At 47.7% G+C, this 20170-nt stretch overlaps 1 protein-coding gene across 4 annotated transcripts in view; it reads left to right on the top strand.

Moving 5' to 3' along the window:
- Positions 1 to 402: 402 nt before the first annotated feature.
- The window catches only part of pacs1 (phosphofurin acidic cluster sorting protein 1), a 39650-nt gene continuing 19882 nt past the window's right edge, over positions 403 to 20170 (top strand). For 2 of the 4 annotated variants that reach the window (XM_030338817.1, XM_030338816.1), the window contains exons 1-4: positions 428 to 944; positions 2183 to 2356; positions 17996 to 18083; positions 19542 to 19631. In XM_030338817.1, coding sequence (XP_030194677.1) covers positions 790 to 944; positions 2183 to 2356; positions 17996 to 18083; positions 19542 to 19631 — 507 coding nt within the window. In that variant the 5' untranslated portion in view covers positions 428 to 789. Of the gene's footprint in view, positions 945 to 2182; positions 2357 to 17995; positions 18084 to 19541; positions 19632 to 20170 lie in introns of all 4 variants that reach the window. The other 2 variants (XM_030338819.1, XM_030338818.1) reach the window with 1 other exon arrangement.

Here is a 20170-nt window from a genome sequence, read left to right as displayed (position 1 = left end):
TAAAGATCCGAGCATATGCAAATATAACTTGTGCATAGAAAACTTCGAACAAGAAAACACTGTCCTTTAAAAAAATATATTGACATATTTGCTGGCCTATAAATCATCTCGTATGATGCACCTGCCGTAATATAAAACGTCAATCATGTCGTAAATCATTACGTACCGATTATCCAATTATTGTAAGACATGCTTAATGTTTTTTATGAATAACAATAACAAAAACATAACATTTTCCTTTTATGTATTTATTTAATCAAGAGTACAATTACATTTAAATAAATGTATCGGTTGGAGTTTCACTGCCAATTCAAAAAAAAACTTGTCTCGTGTTGTCGGTCCACACGTCTCTGCAAAGCAACAGTCGTACGTCTTTAACTAGAGGCGTCGCTCTTTTTTCGGCTCATTGTGAGACTTTGGGGAGGAGGGGAGGAGGAGAGGAGGGGTGGGGGGAAATTTCCGCTTCCTGCACCGATAAACATTTTACGACTGAAGTTGTGGAGTAAACTGGGGGGCTTTTTTCAGCGCGAGCTCACGGCGTGAAATGACGTCGAGGCTGCAATGTTGTCACTAATATAGCGAGGCGATTAGCTCCACACCGGATCAACTTTGGCTGCCCGACGTCTTTTTTGCGCATTTGCAGCTAGGGCTATGCGTTTGGGAATTGTTACTAGGCAAACGTGAAGAGTGGGAACCAGACAAAAAACGGGCAGTCACACCACGGATATACCCCCATATCGTTTCGTTTGAACCCTTTTTTGTGTACTTGGTTAAGAACAAGCCTCCAGGATGTCGGAGCGCGGAGGGCTCCCGCGGACTGGGGGTGTCCCCTCGCCGCACATGCAGCCCTCCAAACCGGTTACGATCGCGTCGAATCGCCCGGTGCACATGAACCTCTACGCCACCTGGGAAGTTGACCGATCCTCGCCCAGTTGTGTGCCGAGGTGAGTGTCAGCTGGCAGAGAGGGTTCTCCTCACATCTTTATCTCACTCTGTATGCTGTCTGTCGGTAGTGTTTAATCGTTTGCTGGAATATTGACCCAGTGTAGTACACCAATCGCTCGTCTTTCGTGTCTGATGGGTCGCATGGCTCTGGCTAATGATTAGGAGAGGTATTCCAAGGCGATAGCCAATTGAGGCTTAATAGTCTGGCGGTCTGCGTGTGCAACATTAGTGTCATTGTCTTGTTCTCTCAATAGACAGAAGATAGCTGTATCTCTACCTCATTGACAAACAAAAATACGGCGTGTGCCACACCGCAGCTTGCGTTACACTCATTTACATTCCACTGACAATGCAATGTAAATTTCGTTCTCCCGCCAGCTCCGTGTACCTGCGTCCGAATCACCCGGCGTTGTCTCTTTATATACCTACGCTATGATAACACGATGTTGTTGCAAGAGACAATGACCACCATCCATCCATACATCATGGTAATCAGTTGGATGTTGTTGTAGGACTAGCCATTGTTGTTTTGATGTCACATAATCCACCTCTGGGGGTTGGTTTATTGATATTCACTAAAGTGTTTGTTCACTGACTCTATTGCTGATGGATATTTGGAACATGGTATTTGAGGGTAGACTGAAAGACGTAGTTGCATCATGTCTACTCTACATGTATGTCTTGCAGATTGCTACTGGAATAACAATGGAATACGTACAGTGGCTACTGGTCTACTTGATGTCGATATCTCGTAGTCGCTTTTATGTCACGAGTTTTGTCTGTTAGATCTCAAGGTCAAAAGTCAACTATAAAACTGCATGTGATTGTTGAGCCTGGTTAAGCGTATTGTGTCAACATTTTTCAGGATTAAACGGTGGGGTAATATACTTGGTTTACACAATCCGAATGAACAGACGTTGACCCGATTCAAATGAGCTCTATTACTACCCTTTTGGTGAGGCAATTCTCTTATCTTTCGTGAGCACATTTGACAGTTTACATTTGAAATGACTGCAGTTTTGTCAATATGAGCCCCCTTTTTTATTTTTTGGAAAGTCAATGAAAATCTACCACTGTTTCTGTGACTAAGCAGAATCCTGTAGTCTGTGAATATATTGTTGCTTAGAAGTGTGTGTGTGCGTGTGCGTGAGCTTCCGAATCCAGTTCATATTTGTCATGATGTGCCCATATCTAATTCTCACACACACAAGCAATTCCTTACAATTGATTTCCCCAGAACCTCATACGAACCAACACACTGGGTTCCCAGAAGCGCTGTAGTGTCTGCTCCCTCACAGCAAATCCATACATGTCTCCAATATAATCACCAAGCCGGCCCCACCCACCGCGGAGCCGTTTTGGACGTGGAGCGACGATGGAGTGATGGAGAGGGGAAGCACCGCTATCCGTGGTGCGTTTACGCCGCCGTTGTCACCGTCTACGGTTTTTATGCGGGACTGGAGATGATCATGTTTCTCAGATGCAGGCAAGCATTAGGCTTATCGGATGCGGGGAGGAAGGTGACGACATTGTGTGTGTGTGTGTGTGTGTGTGTGTGTGTGTGTGTGTGTGTGTGTGTGTGTGTGTGTGTGTGTGTGTGTGTGTGTGTGTGTGTGTGTGTGTGTGTGTGTGTGTGTGTGTGTGTGTGTGTGTCACACAATTTTGAAATACAAGTCTGAGTCATAGTTCGCCAAGTACCCACTCGCTCACCCCCTTGTAGGAAGAAAGTCCTTTGATATAATTTATAATAACGAATCAGAAATTCAGTCCGATGTTGACTTATCGTGGTCAGCCATTCAGGACAGCAAAAAGGTTGACACGCAAATTACCCAGACATTCTCCATCTCCTAAATAATGCTTGACTTGATACTTAGATTTAGACACAGAGTCTGAGTTCAGGGCTTATGGGGCGGGGTGGGGGGACAGCGTTTGCGTTCTTTCCTGTTTCTCAAATGTCTTCTCGTGAGTTGGACGCTGAACTTCCCCTTATTCTGGCAGCTGCTTCTCTAATCCCCGCCAGCGGAGGGTGTCCTGTATGCAGGGGTCATTCTCCGTGCCAATCAGGGTTACCGGTCGCCAGGGTTTAGGACGAGTCTCCGCATCTCAGTGCTCCAATCAACTTTGATTATTTTTTCCGCCTCACTATTCGATTCGTAATCAATAACGGATTCATGATTGATTCTCGATTCATTCGACTTCGGGGAGGGGGGCTATTCCAGTGTGCTTCTGTGGGATAAGAAACGTGGTGAGGGCAAATCGAAGCATGAAAGCAGAGTTATTGTGTCTACGACTATGTCGTTTTTATGTTCGAAAGAGTTATGTATATACCGAATATAATGATGAAAAACGCACAAAAGTGAAACTAAGGCAAAAATGTTTTGGTAGTCTTTTATCCCCCTAACCTCTACGTCTTCACCTCGTGATGGGCGATTAGAAAACAAGGCCTCAGATTTGATGATGCCGTTGATGGGATCGACAAGCAGTGACTAACAGTTTTGGGCTGACCATGCTTGATTGTGGGGTTGACGTAGTCTCCCTCCCTCTCTCTCTGTTTCTCACTCTGCGTCTGTGAGACCCCCCTAACCGTTGAGCAGGGACCCAAACGTGGGCACATGAGGTCAAGCCTCTTAAAGACCTCCTCATCTCTGTCCTCCTCCTCCTCCTCGCCTCTTCGTCCTCCTAACCTGGTGTAAGTCATCACCATCGTCGCGACCGGCTGGGTGCCAGGTTCAGTTGTGCAAAAGCAGTACTGCGTGGGTCCTTCCCCATCCTCTCCCCTGCTCATCCCCACATCTTACACTCACTCACTCCTTCACCATTGTTCTCTGCAATTCAATCAGTTTAATTATGTGGGTCTCTCGAGCAGTGTGCTCGAGAGACCCACAGACACACACACACACACCTTCCCATTTTATTTCCTTATTCCTTCTCTGCAGGGTCTCCTACAATCACCCCACAATCTTTTTTTGCACTTGACACACACACACACACACACACACACACACACACACACACACACACACACACACACACACACACACACACACACACACACACACACACACACACACACACACACACACACACACACACACACACACACACACACAAACACACTGGCGTCTGTTGTTTCTCTCTCCTTCTCTCGGGTGGTGTTAGAACAACAGCCCCGGTTCTCCCGCAGGTCCTCACCTCTTCCTGCTGTGCGCCTGTAAGGCACCACATGACGCGGTATCACTCATTCCCGTTCCCCGTGGATGACTCTGCACCAGCCCACAGAGCTGCTGCAGAGTGCTGATGTCAAAACGGGACTTTTTAAAATGATGGCTCATAGAATGGGCCATGATTGATCTATGAGGCGTACTGGTCTCTTAGTCAGTCTATGTACATGGATTAAAATAAAACGCTGCTGATGGATCATGAATTAATAAGGCGTTAGAATTTGGAATGAGAAACAGGCATGTGAACAATCTCATCGTTCAAATCGCGAGCCCCTGCCAAGCAAATCATTTGGCGTTCTTCGTAACGTTCTTTGAGATGTCGGGATTGCCAATTACCATTCCCAGTCCCCCCGTCGTGTGTGTGTGTGTGTGTGTGTGTGTGTGTGTGTGTGTGTGTGTGTGTGTGTGTGTGTGTGTGTGTGTGTGTGTGTGTGTGTGTGTGTGTGTGTGTGTGTGTGTGTGTGTGTGTGTGTGTGTGTGTGTGTGTCCTGCGGTCCCATCTGAATCCATGCACTGTTGCCAGTAACCGCTCTCCAGCCGTGCCAGGCTGTTTTGTGACCGCAGTAGGACATCACTGTTGTGGTGGTTTGTTTTATAATGATATGCTTCCATGAACAAGCCTTCCACAATCCAAGTCACTCATACAGATCTGGATACAGGCATTCACCAGAAACACATCTCTCTCTGCCTGTCTCTCCCCCATGTACCCAAGAAATAACACTGGCTTTTGCAAACAGTGTCAACAAAGCATGTCAATGCTGTATAATAACAATATGTGAGGGGTTCATTGCATTGCACTGGCGCTGGTGCAAACCGTTTCTGTAACGCGACTGTGGTGTGTGAACAGCAAGTTTAGAGGAGTGTGTTTGCTGGCATGGTGCACTTGTTAGAGCGTGATCGACCCTGCAAAACAATGGTGGGTGCTACACTAACGGCGACACCAAAAGCAGGGCTTCAGTGTACACACACACACACACACACACACACACACACACCGAAAACATGGAGCTGTCAAAAGAATGTGATCTATTGGTGCGTTCCAGAGCCCATCCAAACCAGTGGGATGTGGGACTTATCCTACCTGAACTGTACTAGCTCCTACTTGGAGAAGTGGGGATAGGTCGATCACCCCCCAGTTCGATAGTAGGAGGTTCCATTTCGACGGTGGGATGTTCCACTTCGACAGGCATTCCAGTGCACTTTTCTTAGTTGGAGGTAGGATAAGTCCCACATCCCACTGGTTTGGATGGGCTCTGGAACGCACCATTTCAGCACAGTATTGCGACATTCAGAAGCTGCTGAATTACTGACCTGGTGAACATGCATCTCAGGTCAAGAGTGGCAAACTAACTAACGCCAAATCTGGTGGGTGTCTTTATATTAATACGAGACTGAGATGACCTCAATTTAATGTATTGTGATATGAATAGCATATTTTGTAATATGACATGTATGACATTATTACGGCATCTATTCATATGGCCACATGTCAATCTCGTATGTTGTTCACATCCTGTAGTGGTCAATGATGACTTCGACCAACGTCACCCTACTACCACCCGCATCGTCTCCGTGACGACGGCCCAGGCCTGCTTTTAAAAGGCCTGGAACATGAACTGAATCCGCCACACACTGAATATTCATCTCAACCCACTGTGTGTGGGTGGGTGGGGGGATCAGGGCAGGATCTGCTAGCTGGTGTCATTCGTTGACTGATATCCAAATCCCAGTCCACAGGCGGGTTTTGCAGTGGAGCCCTGACAAAGCCTTTGACTCATCATTTGAATGAAGTGTTTCTGGTGGTTCTGTCTCGGAGCATATTGCCAGTATGGGAAACAAAGCGGGAAAACCTCTGCGCTGTCGTTGTTATTCGTCCGTGGACTCCTCTTGATCCTAGAGTGAGAAGCTGTGGAATACATTTAGGGATGAAAGTGCATCTACAAAGAAAGTGCCTCACGTACAGCGTTGCATGCTTGTGTGCAGAAGAGTTACTTAAGGAATCAGTCAGGGATAGATTTTTATTTCTATGTGTATCCTTGATGAGCCGTGGTGCTCCAGTGCGTCGTAGGGGATGTGGTAGGCTGCATCACATTAAGGTGATGTTTGTGTGAAACAACAACAATAACACATCGGCTACCGAGATGTTCTCGGAAGAGTTGGCTCTTCGTGTGTGTGTGTGTGTGTGTGTGTCTGTGTGTCATGCGCGCGGTGCAGGTGTAACTTGGGTGGATTGTCTCTGCGTGGTAATCCCTGAGCGGCTCAGCTTACCAAACTCTCTCTCCGCGGTGTCATCTCACGTCACCTGATAGAGTTAACACACCCTGACCTTGACGCAGCGCCGGGGATACGTGTGACTGTAGAGTAGGCCGCATAACGCGTCCGAGGACCCCCCCAGAACCAAACGACAAGTACATCCCGCGTTTACGCTGATGTCTCGGTGATTTATTTTGGAAAATGCAACAGCCCCAGCAGAGGACGGCAATGCGGCCACGAGGTGTGATTCCCCATCAGCTTGTTTTCATGCGCATTTTTTTTAATTAGCGCATAACCCCCAAAAAAAGCTGAGTGCTTTTTCCTTATGCCTGAGGGAGGGGCAAGCCGGTGTATTGGTGAAAGGTAAACGCCACCAAGGTCCGTGGGAGCAGATTCAGCGAATAGAGGCACACGAGAGAATAAATGATGGAGTACAGAAATCGCGTAACTTGAATGTCACTCAGGCTAAAGCTCGTGTGCACACAGGGCTGTTTCCAGTCTGCCAAGAGCACATGGCTCACATACCCCCCCCCCCGGAGCATGAGCATCGTGTGTGTGTGTGTGTGTGTGTGTGTGTGTGCGCTAATACACAATGTGTTGGTCCATAACCAAGGAAGCCGTTGCGATCTTCCGTTGCGATAGGGGGTTTCCTATTTCCCCCCGATAGCCAATCCCGCGGGGCAAGTGGGTCCACCGGGGGGGGGGGGGGGGGGGGCGAGAGATGAATTACAGTGTCTGAAACTGCTCCGGATTAGGAGTTTGCCATGCTCATTAATCTGTAATCGCGTTAATGAAGGGGTCAATTGTATCTGTGTTTGTGTGTGCGTGCACTCGCCTGGTCTTGTGCTTTGTATGTGTGTGTGCATGCGTGTCGGGAGCGCCGTTTCCACGAGGGATCGTGTGTCACGCTGTGTGTATTGGATCGGAAACGGCGGCGGCGATCGAACAAGGATCTTCTATTGCAGGAAGGCGCTCGATGCGCACACGCACACGCACACACACAGTGGCGTCCCGGATCCACGTTGGGCCTTGATGCAACGCATGGAGCCCGTGTGTGTCCAGACGGGATAACATGTGTGGGTGCTTGGGGAGTCCCGGTCCCTCAGTGTGTCCTTGCCTGGGGCTGTAGGGCTTGGATGAGAGGGAGATGGGGAACAAGAGATAGGTTAAGAACAAGAGAGAGGAGTGGTCGAGGGAGGGGCCAGGGGAAATAAGCGTGAGGTCACTTGTTGTTGTGGTTCTCTCCGCCCGTCCCCTGTGAGACGGCTCGGCGTGGCTCGGACGGTTGCCCGCGGCAACAAGGACATCCAAGTGACCAATCAAATCAAGGAGAGGAAGGAAAAAAGGGAAAGAGAGGCCGCTTCCTTTTTCGTCTGTCTATTCCTGTATCAATGTATAAATACATGCATAATATATTCGTATACACATCAGATTTCATATCTGACACCCAGTAGTAACACGAGGAATAGGAGAAGGAGGAATTGTGAAGTGGTTGTGAAAACGGTAGAGGTGTGAAATATGTGGAGGATAGTGGAAAGGGGATTAAACATCTTCTAAGGGAGAGAGAGAGAGAGACCGACTCCCACACACACACACACACACACACACAGTCAGTCGGTAGGTGCAGGAAGGTTGCTTTAAGAACAGCGAGTGCGAGAATGAGGGGAGGATTAGTGAGGGAGAGCAGGTTCTGGGGGTGACGAGGGCTACTTGGTGTGATGGAGCAGGCGTCGTAAGGGGAAGGACGACAGCAGACAGCAGGGGAATGTCCAACAGGCCGTAAAGAGCTGTGGAGCAGGGAGGAGGGGGCTTTACCGACTGCTTTCCCCCTGTCTGTCTCTCTCGCTCCCCCTGTCGCTATCAATGGTGGAGTTATGCGTTATGGAGTTGAGTCTGGATCCCTTGTCTTAAGTCTCTCTCGTTCTCCCCCCTCCTCTCTCTCTCTCTCTCTCTTTATTAATCATTTTCAACCTCCTCGCTTCCTCAGTCTCTCAATTTAAAGCCAAATTTTTTGTTAACGGTTTAGTTGCATCTTGTGTTTTCATTCGCTCTCTCGGTGTGTGTGTGTGTGTGTGTGTGTGTGTGTGTGTGTGTGTGTGTGTGTGTGTGTGTGTGTGTGTGTGTGTGTGTGTGTGTGTGTGTGTGTGTGTGTGTGTGTGTGTGTGTGTGTGTTACTCTTTCTAGGTCTCTCCCCCCTCAGAGGGATGTAGAGCTATCTATCTATTCATCATAATAAAACCCTATACCTTAAAAGCCCCCTATCACTACTTCGCCGCCCTGATTGGCTAACCAGCCCCTCCTAGGCAGACACCGTCCATCTCTCCCGTTGGCCCCATTACGGATCTCCTCCCACCCTCACTCTTGAGCCACGAAGGCTCCGGCGTGGGCGAACCGTTCCCAGACGCTTTTCCACAGTTATGTTCACGAGCACTTCGGCACTTGAAGGATCACCCTGCAAGGCTTTTTAGTGGCGGTCTCTCTCCCTGCGGTTGGTTATGTTTCCCGCCTAAACAGCGTCACTTGGGCCGCCATTTTGGATTTGAAACATTTCGGTGTCACCGGCATGATCCGTGTGACTTGTAACTTGTCCAGACGGCTGGCGTTTATTTGAAACCGGAGTAGCCTTCTGTTATCAGAGGAACAAAGCGCTGTGCTTAAGAAAGCCCCCGGGCTCAACGGGCCAATGACCCCTTTTCACAGATGGTCAGTAGCAGTGTAAATGAACTTCCTTTTCCTGTAGCTCAAACGTTGGGCCAGTTTAATTGACGTCCGTTGCACCACCACCATGGTCAATGTACCTTTACTTGACTAGTTATGTCTGTACTGGTGCATTGCCATGCCTAAATTGAATGGACCCATAATTAATGCTAGGAGCCACACCCGTGTTATTTCAACTGTATAAAGGGATGATTACGTTATCTGTTGCAATGACCGCTCCAGTATCACCCCCCCCCCCCCCCCCCCCCCCCCCTGCCCACACACACACTCACACACGCACCGTTTCATGATACAGCGATGTATTTCTGTCCCGCATATATTGTTGGTCCCTGAATGCAACACTACCTCTCAAAGTGGGAGCCATCACTATTCCACTGTGTTTTAAACTGAGTAGCTTACCATTTGTCTACATCTGCGTCGGTTCGCCTTTGACTTTCTTCTGAGGCGAACATCGGTTTTAATGCATGATCGTGCGGTTGTCCCTCGTGTTTGTGAATGGGATGCGTGCGATCAAGTACTTTGTTGTTCTTTATGTATTTCTGTCCTTGTATTCATTTTGTTGTCTTTATGCTACGCACATTGCAAAGCAGTTTCACACGCCTATGCACAGATGGCTAGTCTAGCCCTAAGGTGCTGACACATGCGTCATGCATAAGGATACACACATCCACACACACACTCTTAATAAACCCACAACCCATGCCCGCGGGTCAGTTGGGACCAAACGCCGAAGATCCTTTCAAGATTGGCTCTCTGAGTGTGTGTACATCTTGTGGACACACACACACACACACACACACACACACACACACACACACACACACACACACACACACACACACACACACACACACACACACACACACACACACACACACACACACACACACACACACACACACACACACACACACACACACAAATGTGTGGCTTCTGTGGGGAAATTACTTCTGCTCTTCCTCTCGATTTCTCGTTGGGAGTGACTCACTGCGCCCCAGAAGGTCCACGTGCACACACACACGCCCACACAGTTTCGCCGCCACTGCCACGCGGGGCAGAAGACGGTAGTGCCACGTCTGTTAGTGTATGGGCCTCTCAGTGTAAAGCCTGTTACGTGAGCCCTAGGATAATGTAACCTACTTCTGCAGATGAGCCCCCGTCTTTGACTCGCTCACCCGGATCCACTCAAACATGCGTGTTTGCGGGGCCCGCGCTTGCATCGTGCCAACACGAATGTTCCTCTCTTTCACATGTGCTTAATGCTCGCGTGTCGCCTTTAAACACACACACTTCTTCTATTCTCTGCAACTCTGCGCGCACGCATGCTTGTGTGTCTGTGTGAACATGTGAGAGAGTGTTGTATGCGTGTTACTTTGGGTGGAGTTGAATAGCAGGAGAAACCGGGGAAAAGGGATTATTATAATTACAGCAATTCGAGACGGACATGTGGAGATCCCCGATTGATTGAGATTGAGAGAGAGAGGGATGGGGAAACAGAATAATTTTGTGTGTGTGTGTGTACGTTCATGTCTATAGGAATACAATTAAAAATGTGACTTTTCCTTCTATGTTGCTTATCTTTGTTGGCCGCACTGGGTATTCATTTGAAATATATTCTTGTGGTAATTTTATTGCAATCACTGCATTCAGCTGGTGTGTGTCACTGTCAGAATTAAGTTAGGGCTGCACTAATCTATGTATGTGTGCTTGATGGCTAGCCAGATGACAAAAATCTCCATTTGTTTGGTTCCTTTCCTTGGCACGTGATTGGTATTTACCAGCTGTAACGTTGTGCATTGGCATTTACCAGCTGTAACGTCGGGGTTTTGAAGTCTTGAGTGGCTCTAGCCAGGTGCAAGCTTTGCCTTCTTAGACGCACCACCTGTTTGGTGGCTAAACGTTAAATCAAATGGACTGACCATCCATGCAAATGATAGTCTGGCAAAGCAAAAAAGGCTTGAGTCTCAGCAAAAAATTCAAGCCTCAAAGACTCAAACATATTTCATTGTCTATACAAACACTTTGTGTTCCCCTCTGGTGGAACATTTTGGACCTAAACTACCTGAACTAAAGGAGCCAGTCTGGGTGTATTTATGCAATTACTGATTAGCCCCTTTAGAATCGTGTGTGTGTGTGTGTGTGTGTTCCTATGCACGTCGTGCAGTATATTGTGCATAAATGTTCATTTTGTACGCCAGTCCCCACCACCACCATCATCCTCAGACACCATCAGTGGGTGTGCAGGGCCGTATGATGGGCTGTGGTTCTGGCATGGACAAGATCCTAATCATGTGAGAGTTTTGCATGTTAGTGTTTCCATTTGCATGATGAATGATTGTTTACTTAAATCAAAATGTGTTAAAGAAAGCCCAGTGCATATTTGGCAGGATTCTCTACTGGTTTCTAGTTTTATGATTGTTTGTAATGCTCTACTGGTATGGAGTTCTCTACTAGATTCTCTGCTGGTGTAGTCCTCTATTGGTTTGTAGTTCTCTCTACTGTTGTGTACTTCTCTACTGCGACCCACGTGAAGTGACTATGCTGGTTTAGACATTCCCTGGTTTGTCCAGGCACCAGCTTTCAGTCAATACACAGACCTTTGCATTATTTAACCTTCATGCATTATTCACTCATCCCCTTGCTCATCATCCAGACACGCGCTGTTTCTTTGTCTCTGCTGACCTGTATACCAGGCAGCAGTGTATTACTCCACCACAGTCATGATTAGGATTAGGATAGGCGTGTGTCAACTCGTTAAATAACGGACTAAAAAACAGCACAGAGACATGACAGAGGAGTCAATAAAGGGATGATCTTCAGGATTGAGCACGGGGCATATTTGATAGACTAATTTGCATATTTTTCAAAGCCAATTCTTTTCCCGTTCGCTTCGCGCCCGGGTTTAATAACCGTGACCTCTTATCTCATTATCTCTCGCTCGCTGTGTTCCGTCGCAGCAGGGCTCGGCGGGGCCGCGTATGTGGTGTATTGAAGGTGTTGCTGAGGGTCTGTTCACTGCATGATGCGCTGGCTGGCTGGAGGAGCAGCAGTGAGTCTGCAGCGTCTCCTCTGTCTGCAGATGTGACCCGCATGGTAATCTGGAGGGACCTGGTCGGTGTGTGTGTGTGCTGCGGCTAGGGAGTGCGCACGCACATGCACACGCACGCAACTCAGACTTAAAGCAACCACACGCCTATGCACACACACACACACGCCTATATATACACACACACACACACACACACACACACACACACACACACACACACACACACACACACACACACACACACACACACACACACACACACACACTCACACTCTATGGACTACGTGATGTAGTGTATTGCACGACACGCCTACTCACTCACGCACAAAGTGTTTGTGCACAGTGCACACACAAAGACCAGACTATGTGTAGTGAAGTGCAGGCATACAGCCTCCTAGATACACGTTTGCAAGCGAAGCCGAGACTAGATGCATTAGAACATACACGTACGCTCACTCAAGCATACACTCCGGCAACCCTCCAGCCTTCTTCAAACTGGATAAAAGACGGCCCTATGTCCTTGCAGCATGATTGATTTACTGCTCAGCCACTGCCTCGTCTCTCCCGCCTGTGTGGCAGGGAAGTCCCGCCTCCAGACCAGCCCATCTAGCCAAGGTGCTATGGTATGTGCATCAGAAAGCATCATGTTGTTTTTTGTAGGCACACCTAACCTAGACCTGTCAACACTTTGTTTTGTTTTTTCAAAGAAAAAAACGTCTTCCCATTAATAAGAAATAATTTCACGAATTACTTGACAACGACCAAAACACAATCTCTACCGATAACAATCCGGTGCCCCTATGCTTCCGAAATGGGAAATGGCGTTGCGTTGTGACGTCAATCAGTTAGTGAACTATAATATTTATTTTGCATTGCTCTACGTGAATGGCATTACATACTCTGTCCAAACGCCAACGGTATCCAAGCTAGCCAGAGTTTTAGCCACTAGCGCAGCACCACCAAGAGTGTTTTCTCCAGAATAGATGATCGCTCACTCACCGGGAATGTGTTGCGCTCTAATTATAGCCTAATGGAACATCTCTTGCTCTCCCTCTCTGTATCTCTGATTTCCAAATTGATTGCTCATCATACGAACGAAGCCTCGTGAGACCATCCAGGTATTCACGTTTGAATATCCATCTGGCCTTGCCAGTTATGGATTTCCAAATATGAAAAAAACCTGATATGATGACTCTGTAGATTGCTGCTTTTTATTGAAACTCCCTCCATTTCATCCATCATTTTAAATCTTTTGAAATGGCTTGCAACTCTTTTGAGAGGGCTGGACACACACACACACACAAACACAGGACAGCTGTTTGATGTCATATTTGGGCGTGAGTCACACTGGCCAACCCTTTGTCTTTGTGCACCGCATGATCGTTCTGTGTGTGTGTGTGTGTGTGTGTGGGGGGGGGGGGGAGGGGAAAGAGTCATCGGCCCTTGGGTTGGCTTTTAGGGCCCATTAACATCTCCTCAACAGGCTCTTCTGTTTATGGTTTTCGTTTGAAGGACACACATTCATGTAAGTCCTCTCCTTACCCCCTGGCCCCGGACTCTGCTGAGTTTGGGGGGGTGTCCTGGCGTTCACACTGTTATTCCAACGTGTGTGTGTGTGTGTGTGTGTGTGTGTGTGTGTGTGTGTGTGTGTGTGTGTGTGTGTGTGTGTGTGTGTGTGTGTGTGTTATCTTGATACCAGGGGTCAAATAAAGAGAGAAGATGCACAAACCAGTTGCAGCTCGGGCTGTTGGAAAAGACTCTGCAAGGTCAAGCTGCACTGGATTGATTGTTGCCACGGCAACCAGAAGCAAAGCACCTGCTTTTTAAAGTCACAGACACACACAAATGCAATAAAATAGACACACGCGTGTGTGCACACACAGTATGCATACAAACATAATCTCATAGGTCAATGTGGGCTGCACCTCTATGTTCTCCTCCATACTAATTATTCCCTTAATGGAGTATTGAAGGACTGGGAAGGGACCCGTAGTCAACTCATCCATTGATTTATTTTCAATTTGGTATTTTTAGCTGGTAAAATCATTTACAGACTGTCGATGATTATCAATACATCTTCTGCTGATCTACTTATCGGTCCACTATAGATGGTTATGAACATTTTGATGTCTGGCCATTGTGTGTGGGTGTGTGTGTGTGTGTGCGTGTGTGCGTGCACTTGAACGTGCTCCCCACTGAAAGCATACAGGATAGACCCTACACACCTTCAATCAAAGACTGAGAACTCATCGGAGTGCATCTTGGCTCAGAGAAAAAATAAATCAATAAATCATCCTCATCTCTTGTTCTGTAAAATGTAGCGCTTCAAGCAGTCTGCTAGTTTGATGAATTGTATGTACTTTCATGATTGTTGAAATTTCTGGTTGAATGCATGTAGGTCGATTTGGATGAAAGCGTCTGCTAAATAAAGTATGTGTGTGGGTGGTTGGATGGGGGGAGGGGTTGTGTATGCAATAACACAGGTGCTTGTGGAACAACATTTTATAGGTTGGCTGTTCTGATTGGGCGTTGAATCATAAGCCTAAATATGGACTGAGGCTAGGGCTGCACGATTATGGGAAAGATCATAATCACGATTATCTTGGTAAATATTGAAATCACGATTATTTTTGAGTTTGAAAACGTGTTGTATTTTTTCAGCATGTCTCTCTGCCAAAATACTTTGGAACTGAGAACTTAGAAATTTCGCCTTAAAAAAAATACACAAAATGGTCAAAAAGGAAATGTTCCAATGTAAAATAATATAAAGATATGTATCCAGCTGCTCTGCCCTTTCTATAAAATAAACTTTTTTTTTTTCTATTTCTTTTTTAAATGGAAAAACTCGATTATGTTAATTTTGTGATTGTTTGACGCTAAAATCAAAATCGCGATCAAAATCCGATTAATCGCCCAGCCCTAGCCCCCCCTCCCCCGTGCTACGTCATAAAGGAAGGACAGGATTGCATGACAAGCTGTTTTCATAAGTCTTGTCTGCAACCCCCCACCGATGACGTTGATTAGCTTTTAGAAGTCATTCACTCGCTCACTCACTCTCGGCCTTTTTGAAGATACTTGAGGCATCAAAAGGCCCTCAAAAGCACGAGGTGGGAATACATATTTTAGGTGAGCAGTGAGTCATATCGGGCACACGCAAACATGCATGCTTGCCTTCTGCTTCACGCACGCACACACACTTGCTGTGCACATTCACACACAAATACACCATGCTAGCTTTGCATGAACTTTTGTTAGTCGCACACGCGCACATATAATACCCCGTAAACAGTGTTGGACCATTAATTGATTCACAACCGCCTCAATGACGCTTTTGCTAATAATTTTCACGACAAAAAGCGCTACATTCACACAGCTTTGTCAAGGTGTGTCCACAGGTGGCCCGCTGTTCACCTCTGCACGGTTGTGTTGAGGGAGAGAGAGTTTACTGTGGAGAGGGAGAGAGAGACGGCTTGCCAAAAGGAGAGGGAGAGAACGGGGTATCATGGGGGGCGGCAGTTGCTCATGAGGCAGAGCGGGTTGGCTGGTCACCGCAAGGTTGCTAGTTAGATCTCCGGCTCCGCCTAGATGGGTGTCGAGGTGTTCCTGAGCAAGGCACCTCATCCTATCTTCTCCTGACGAGCTGGCTGTCACCTTGCATGGCTCATGCCGCCGTCGGTGTGTGAATGTGTGCATGAATGGGTTAATATCAGGCAATATTGTATAGCGCTATAATATATATGCAGTCCATTTACCATTTACCATCATGGGAAGGAGCAGGTCGTGGGAGGCAAGGCAGAGGCCATGAATCAACGTTGTGATGAACCTGCTGCTGCATCCCGCACAGCTACGCTCTACCGCCGTTCGGGCAGGCACTTTCATGGTCCCCCCAATCAGGGGGTCCACTGGGTGGCTGTGCGTTCTTCGCCCGCACCCCCTCGGCCTTGTCGTCCTCCTCCTCTGGCTCTGTCTCTTGATCTCTGACCGAGCCGAAGCCAGCGTCGCATCGTGCCGGCCGTGCATAATGGAATCGCGCATGCACTCGCCACCATTGTGCCAAGTAATCACCGGCTCCAGCTGTCCTCCTCTTTGTTGAGGCCCCTGTGCCGGCTCGGCGTTGACGACGACAGCATGCAAAACCATACGCCCTGCGCTTTTGTTTTGAAGGCGGCAAATCCTCCCGAGAGCAGACACCCGACAGTCTCTGAGCCATGTGGGATTTATTTTTTTGTCATTGCTGTCTGTTGCTCTGTCCCTCTTCTCCTTCTGTCGCGCCACACTACGCATAGGCCATCCATTATCTTGGAGTCCACTAATGGCTTCCTTAAGGGACCCCTGGCCAACAGCAGATCGACTTCTGGCATCTGACCATAATAAGCAGTGTTTGCACTGTTCACAAAGCACTGTTCGAAGCCACAAGGTGTAGGGTGAACTTGGCCTTATCCCGTGATTGGCGCCCCCGCCCGAATGTACTTTGGATTGACCTCTCATGTGCTCTTGTTGATTTATGCACAGCACCGAAGGCCAGGGGAAAACAAAGGAAAACTGCAACACGCTGCAGTCCAGTCTCTTATCTAGCCACCGCTAGTTTTAGAGAGATGGATAGATTGGAGTGAGGTGTTGTACAGTTTAATGGCAAAGGGGACAAAGGACTTTTTCAATCTGTTGGTGTTGCACTTGGGGAGGAGCATCCTGTCGATGAACCAGCTCCTCTGGGTGCTGATGATGGTGTGCAGAGGATGGCTGACATTGTCCAGAATAGCCAGCAGTTTGTTGGATGTTTTCCTCTCAGCCACCTCTCTCTCGTCACCAGCGTCCAGTTTCATGCCGACCACAGAGCCGGCCCGCCTAGACTTCACACTCGCCTAGCCGTTAGCTCTTGAGCTTCTTCTATAGGCATAACTCTTAACAATACTACTTTATTTGTCAGTAGGGCATTGAAATTAATTTGGCTCTCTGTATGTTAACTGTTGGCTTTCAACTGGTGCTCCTCAACTGGTCAATCTTAACATTGGGTATAGCTTTCCAATGCTAGCTGTCCACTTTTAGCCGTCCACTGTTAGCTGACCTCTTTTAGCTGTCCGATGCTCTCTGTACGTTGCTTGTGGTCCACTATGCACAGTCCTCTTATGTATTCTTTTAAATGCACCTCGGCGGACATTACCACTGTGGCCTGGAAGAGGCTGGGAGTGATTTCCATTAGTGCGGCTGAAGGGTAAGGTAGTCTGTGCATCCTCCTCATGGTCAGCATCAGGGCATGGGGGGCCCAGGCCAAGAAGGCTTCAGCGGAACCCACGCGGGGCCGGCCGCGTGTAATGAGAGCCAGGCGGGCTGGAGGACTCGAGGGTCCGCCAATAAGCAGTTGAGGAGGAGTTGCTGCATTTGTGTGTGTAGACTTTTTTTTGATCAATTTCCCAGCTCTTTTTGGGGGAAATTAAGGTACTTTGCTTGTCTCAGGCTGTGGTTATTTCCTTTCATCCGGTCCTTCACTTTTTGAATCTCGCTCTCTTTTCTTTTCTTCCTTCCTCACTCCCTTCCTCCCTCTGAGGTCTATTTTTGTCGTTTTCTGTCCATCAAACGCCCAAGAGATGAATTATTGATTACACTGACCCTGACAGAAAAAGACGTGTGTGTGTCCGTCCGCCCTTTGCCTGTGTTGACTGGGACAGTGTTCGGTCTTCCCCTCCAGACTCGTCAGACTCGAAAGTGCTGTTGAATGGAAGGTCAAAAGTGGCCACCATTCTGACATTTTCAAATGACCCTTCACGGCGCCATCTAAAAGCTAACTGTGTGTGTGTGTTTCTGTCTCCAGGCTCTTCAACCTGACTCTGAAGAAGCTGATCATGCTGAAGGAGCTGGACAAGGACTTGACCTCCGTGGTCATCGCGGTCAAACTGCAGGTATGTTCTCACTGCTGGTGTACACTGTAGATGCAGGGTGCGTCGGGCGTTTCCTCCGTGTTCTGTACAGTAATCAGTAATTCACTAGACTCAACATTGTTCTCACTCGGATCACGTCGTAGATCACCAAGTTTTGTCGCCCTTTAGTCATCCGAAGGGAGCGATTGGTTCCATATTGCTGTCTGCAATGCAACTGTAATGTAAATGTATGGTAGGCCTTGATGTTCAGCATGGCTGCTTGTACCAACAGGCGGTTTTCAATTGAATCGACCTAATAAAATCAATAGCCATGATTGTCAAAGAAGGTTTTGTCCACGACGTTAACATTGTTGACCGTATTATCAAAGTGTGTTTGCGTCGCTATGCATTGAATCCGTTCGGCAAAAGCAGACGCATTGTGTCTGAGCTTATCTCGGCAGCCGGTTTGGTTTATTCTTTTCAAAAGCAGCAGTATTAGAATAAACCCTTGAATCCTCAAGTGCTGATGTTTATAAATTCCTGCACATGGATTTTTCCCCCCCTTCGCGCCTCAGACATCTCCCAAAGGGCCACACAGGCTTTAATGAATGGACTGAGTGGATTTGTGATGGCGTCTCTCGCTGATCGTAGATGTGGCCGGTACAAAGCGTTGTGTGCTTACCTACTCCATTGGTGTCCGGTCTTGAAGAGCGGAGTTGGTACGACCTCAGAAGGGAGGGCAGACATCTCTCTGTACTTTTAGCTTTTTGTAGTTTTCCCATTCTGTTGAAAGGAGAGGCTCGCTATGGCAGACTTCATTGATTGTCCAGCGTGATTCCAGGAGATACGCTGTTGTTTTATCCCAAATCGATCCGGTATTGAGTTTGTTGACTTCTTCCTGTAACGGTCTAGCGAGGTTACGCTGGACTACGCCCTTGGGTCCAACATGAGACTTATCCCTTAAGTTTCTACCAAAGTGAAAACATTTCAAAGGATTTTGTCAGTTTTTTGGATTACTTGATTGCTTTAATCAAGCGGATCATCATGTCATCATCTTTGCACTTGAGCTATTTTGTAAATACTCCACCCACTGTGGTTGTTGATGGCTACGGCACGTTGTCTTGGCAACGTGTCATCAGCAGTGATCTGTGATGGCTATGTGCCCCCCCTACTTCTCCCCACCCAGCTGTTGCCAGTTGCCTTTGTCATTTCCTCTCTGTATGATGCATCCACAGTTGCGCACACACACACACACACACACACACACACACACACACACACACACACACACACACACACACACACACACACACACACACACACACACACACACACACACACACACACACACACACACACACACACACCATTGTTGTGGGGGCGGCAGGGTGTTAGCCAGGGTACACTAATGGTGTAATCCACCCCACTGGCATTTAATCATGTCTTGTACTCTCTCTGCATCTCGGTGCCTCTCTCTCTCTCTCTGTGTCTCTTTCCCAGGGCTCCAAGCGTATCCTGCGCTCCAATGAGATCCTCTTGTCTGCTGCGGGCCTGACCGAGACAGACCTGCAGCTCACCTTCTCTCTGCAGGTACATAACGCAGCTGCAGCACCTGCCTGCTCACCCACAGACCCTAGCCCTGTTCAACCTGTCGATGGTGACCTGCGGCTGATGGGAGCCGGTGTCGCCCATCACCTATGTTCGGGTTGAGGGATCGACTAAACAAATTTAAATAGAGGAAACGTTGATGAACTATATGTAACTCAATCCGATTGTTTTTTTTAATTGAACATTTATCCCTTTAAAACAGGCCAGCTCTTACCTGGCCTCTTTGAACCGATGGCCCGTCTCTTGACTGAACACGGTTGCTTTGTTGTATTTATAGTCGGTGAACCCATTACCGGCCCGCATTGGGTCATGCTGTGGGGAGAGGGAATCTGTCAAGGGTTATGAATGTGTTGCAGCAGTCTATTAGATCACCAATTAGAGGAGCCCAACCCGGATATAGATAGTTATATGTTCAACACACTGTACCTCACAGGTGTGTGTGTTTGTGTGTGTGTGTGTCACTCTATCTTATGCAAGTTTAATGTTTATTTTTCCATTGGGTGTTCTCTGTGCCAGTCTGG

Source organism: Gadus morhua, chromosome 17, assembly GCF_902167405.1.
Source record: "Gadus morhua chromosome 17, gadMor3.0, whole genome shotgun sequence".
NCBI classification, from domain to species: Eukaryota; Metazoa; Chordata; class Actinopteri; order Gadiformes; family Gadidae; genus Gadus; species Gadus morhua.
Note: the sequence above shows the minus strand (reverse complement) of the source record. Positions and strands in the feature narration are given on the sequence as shown.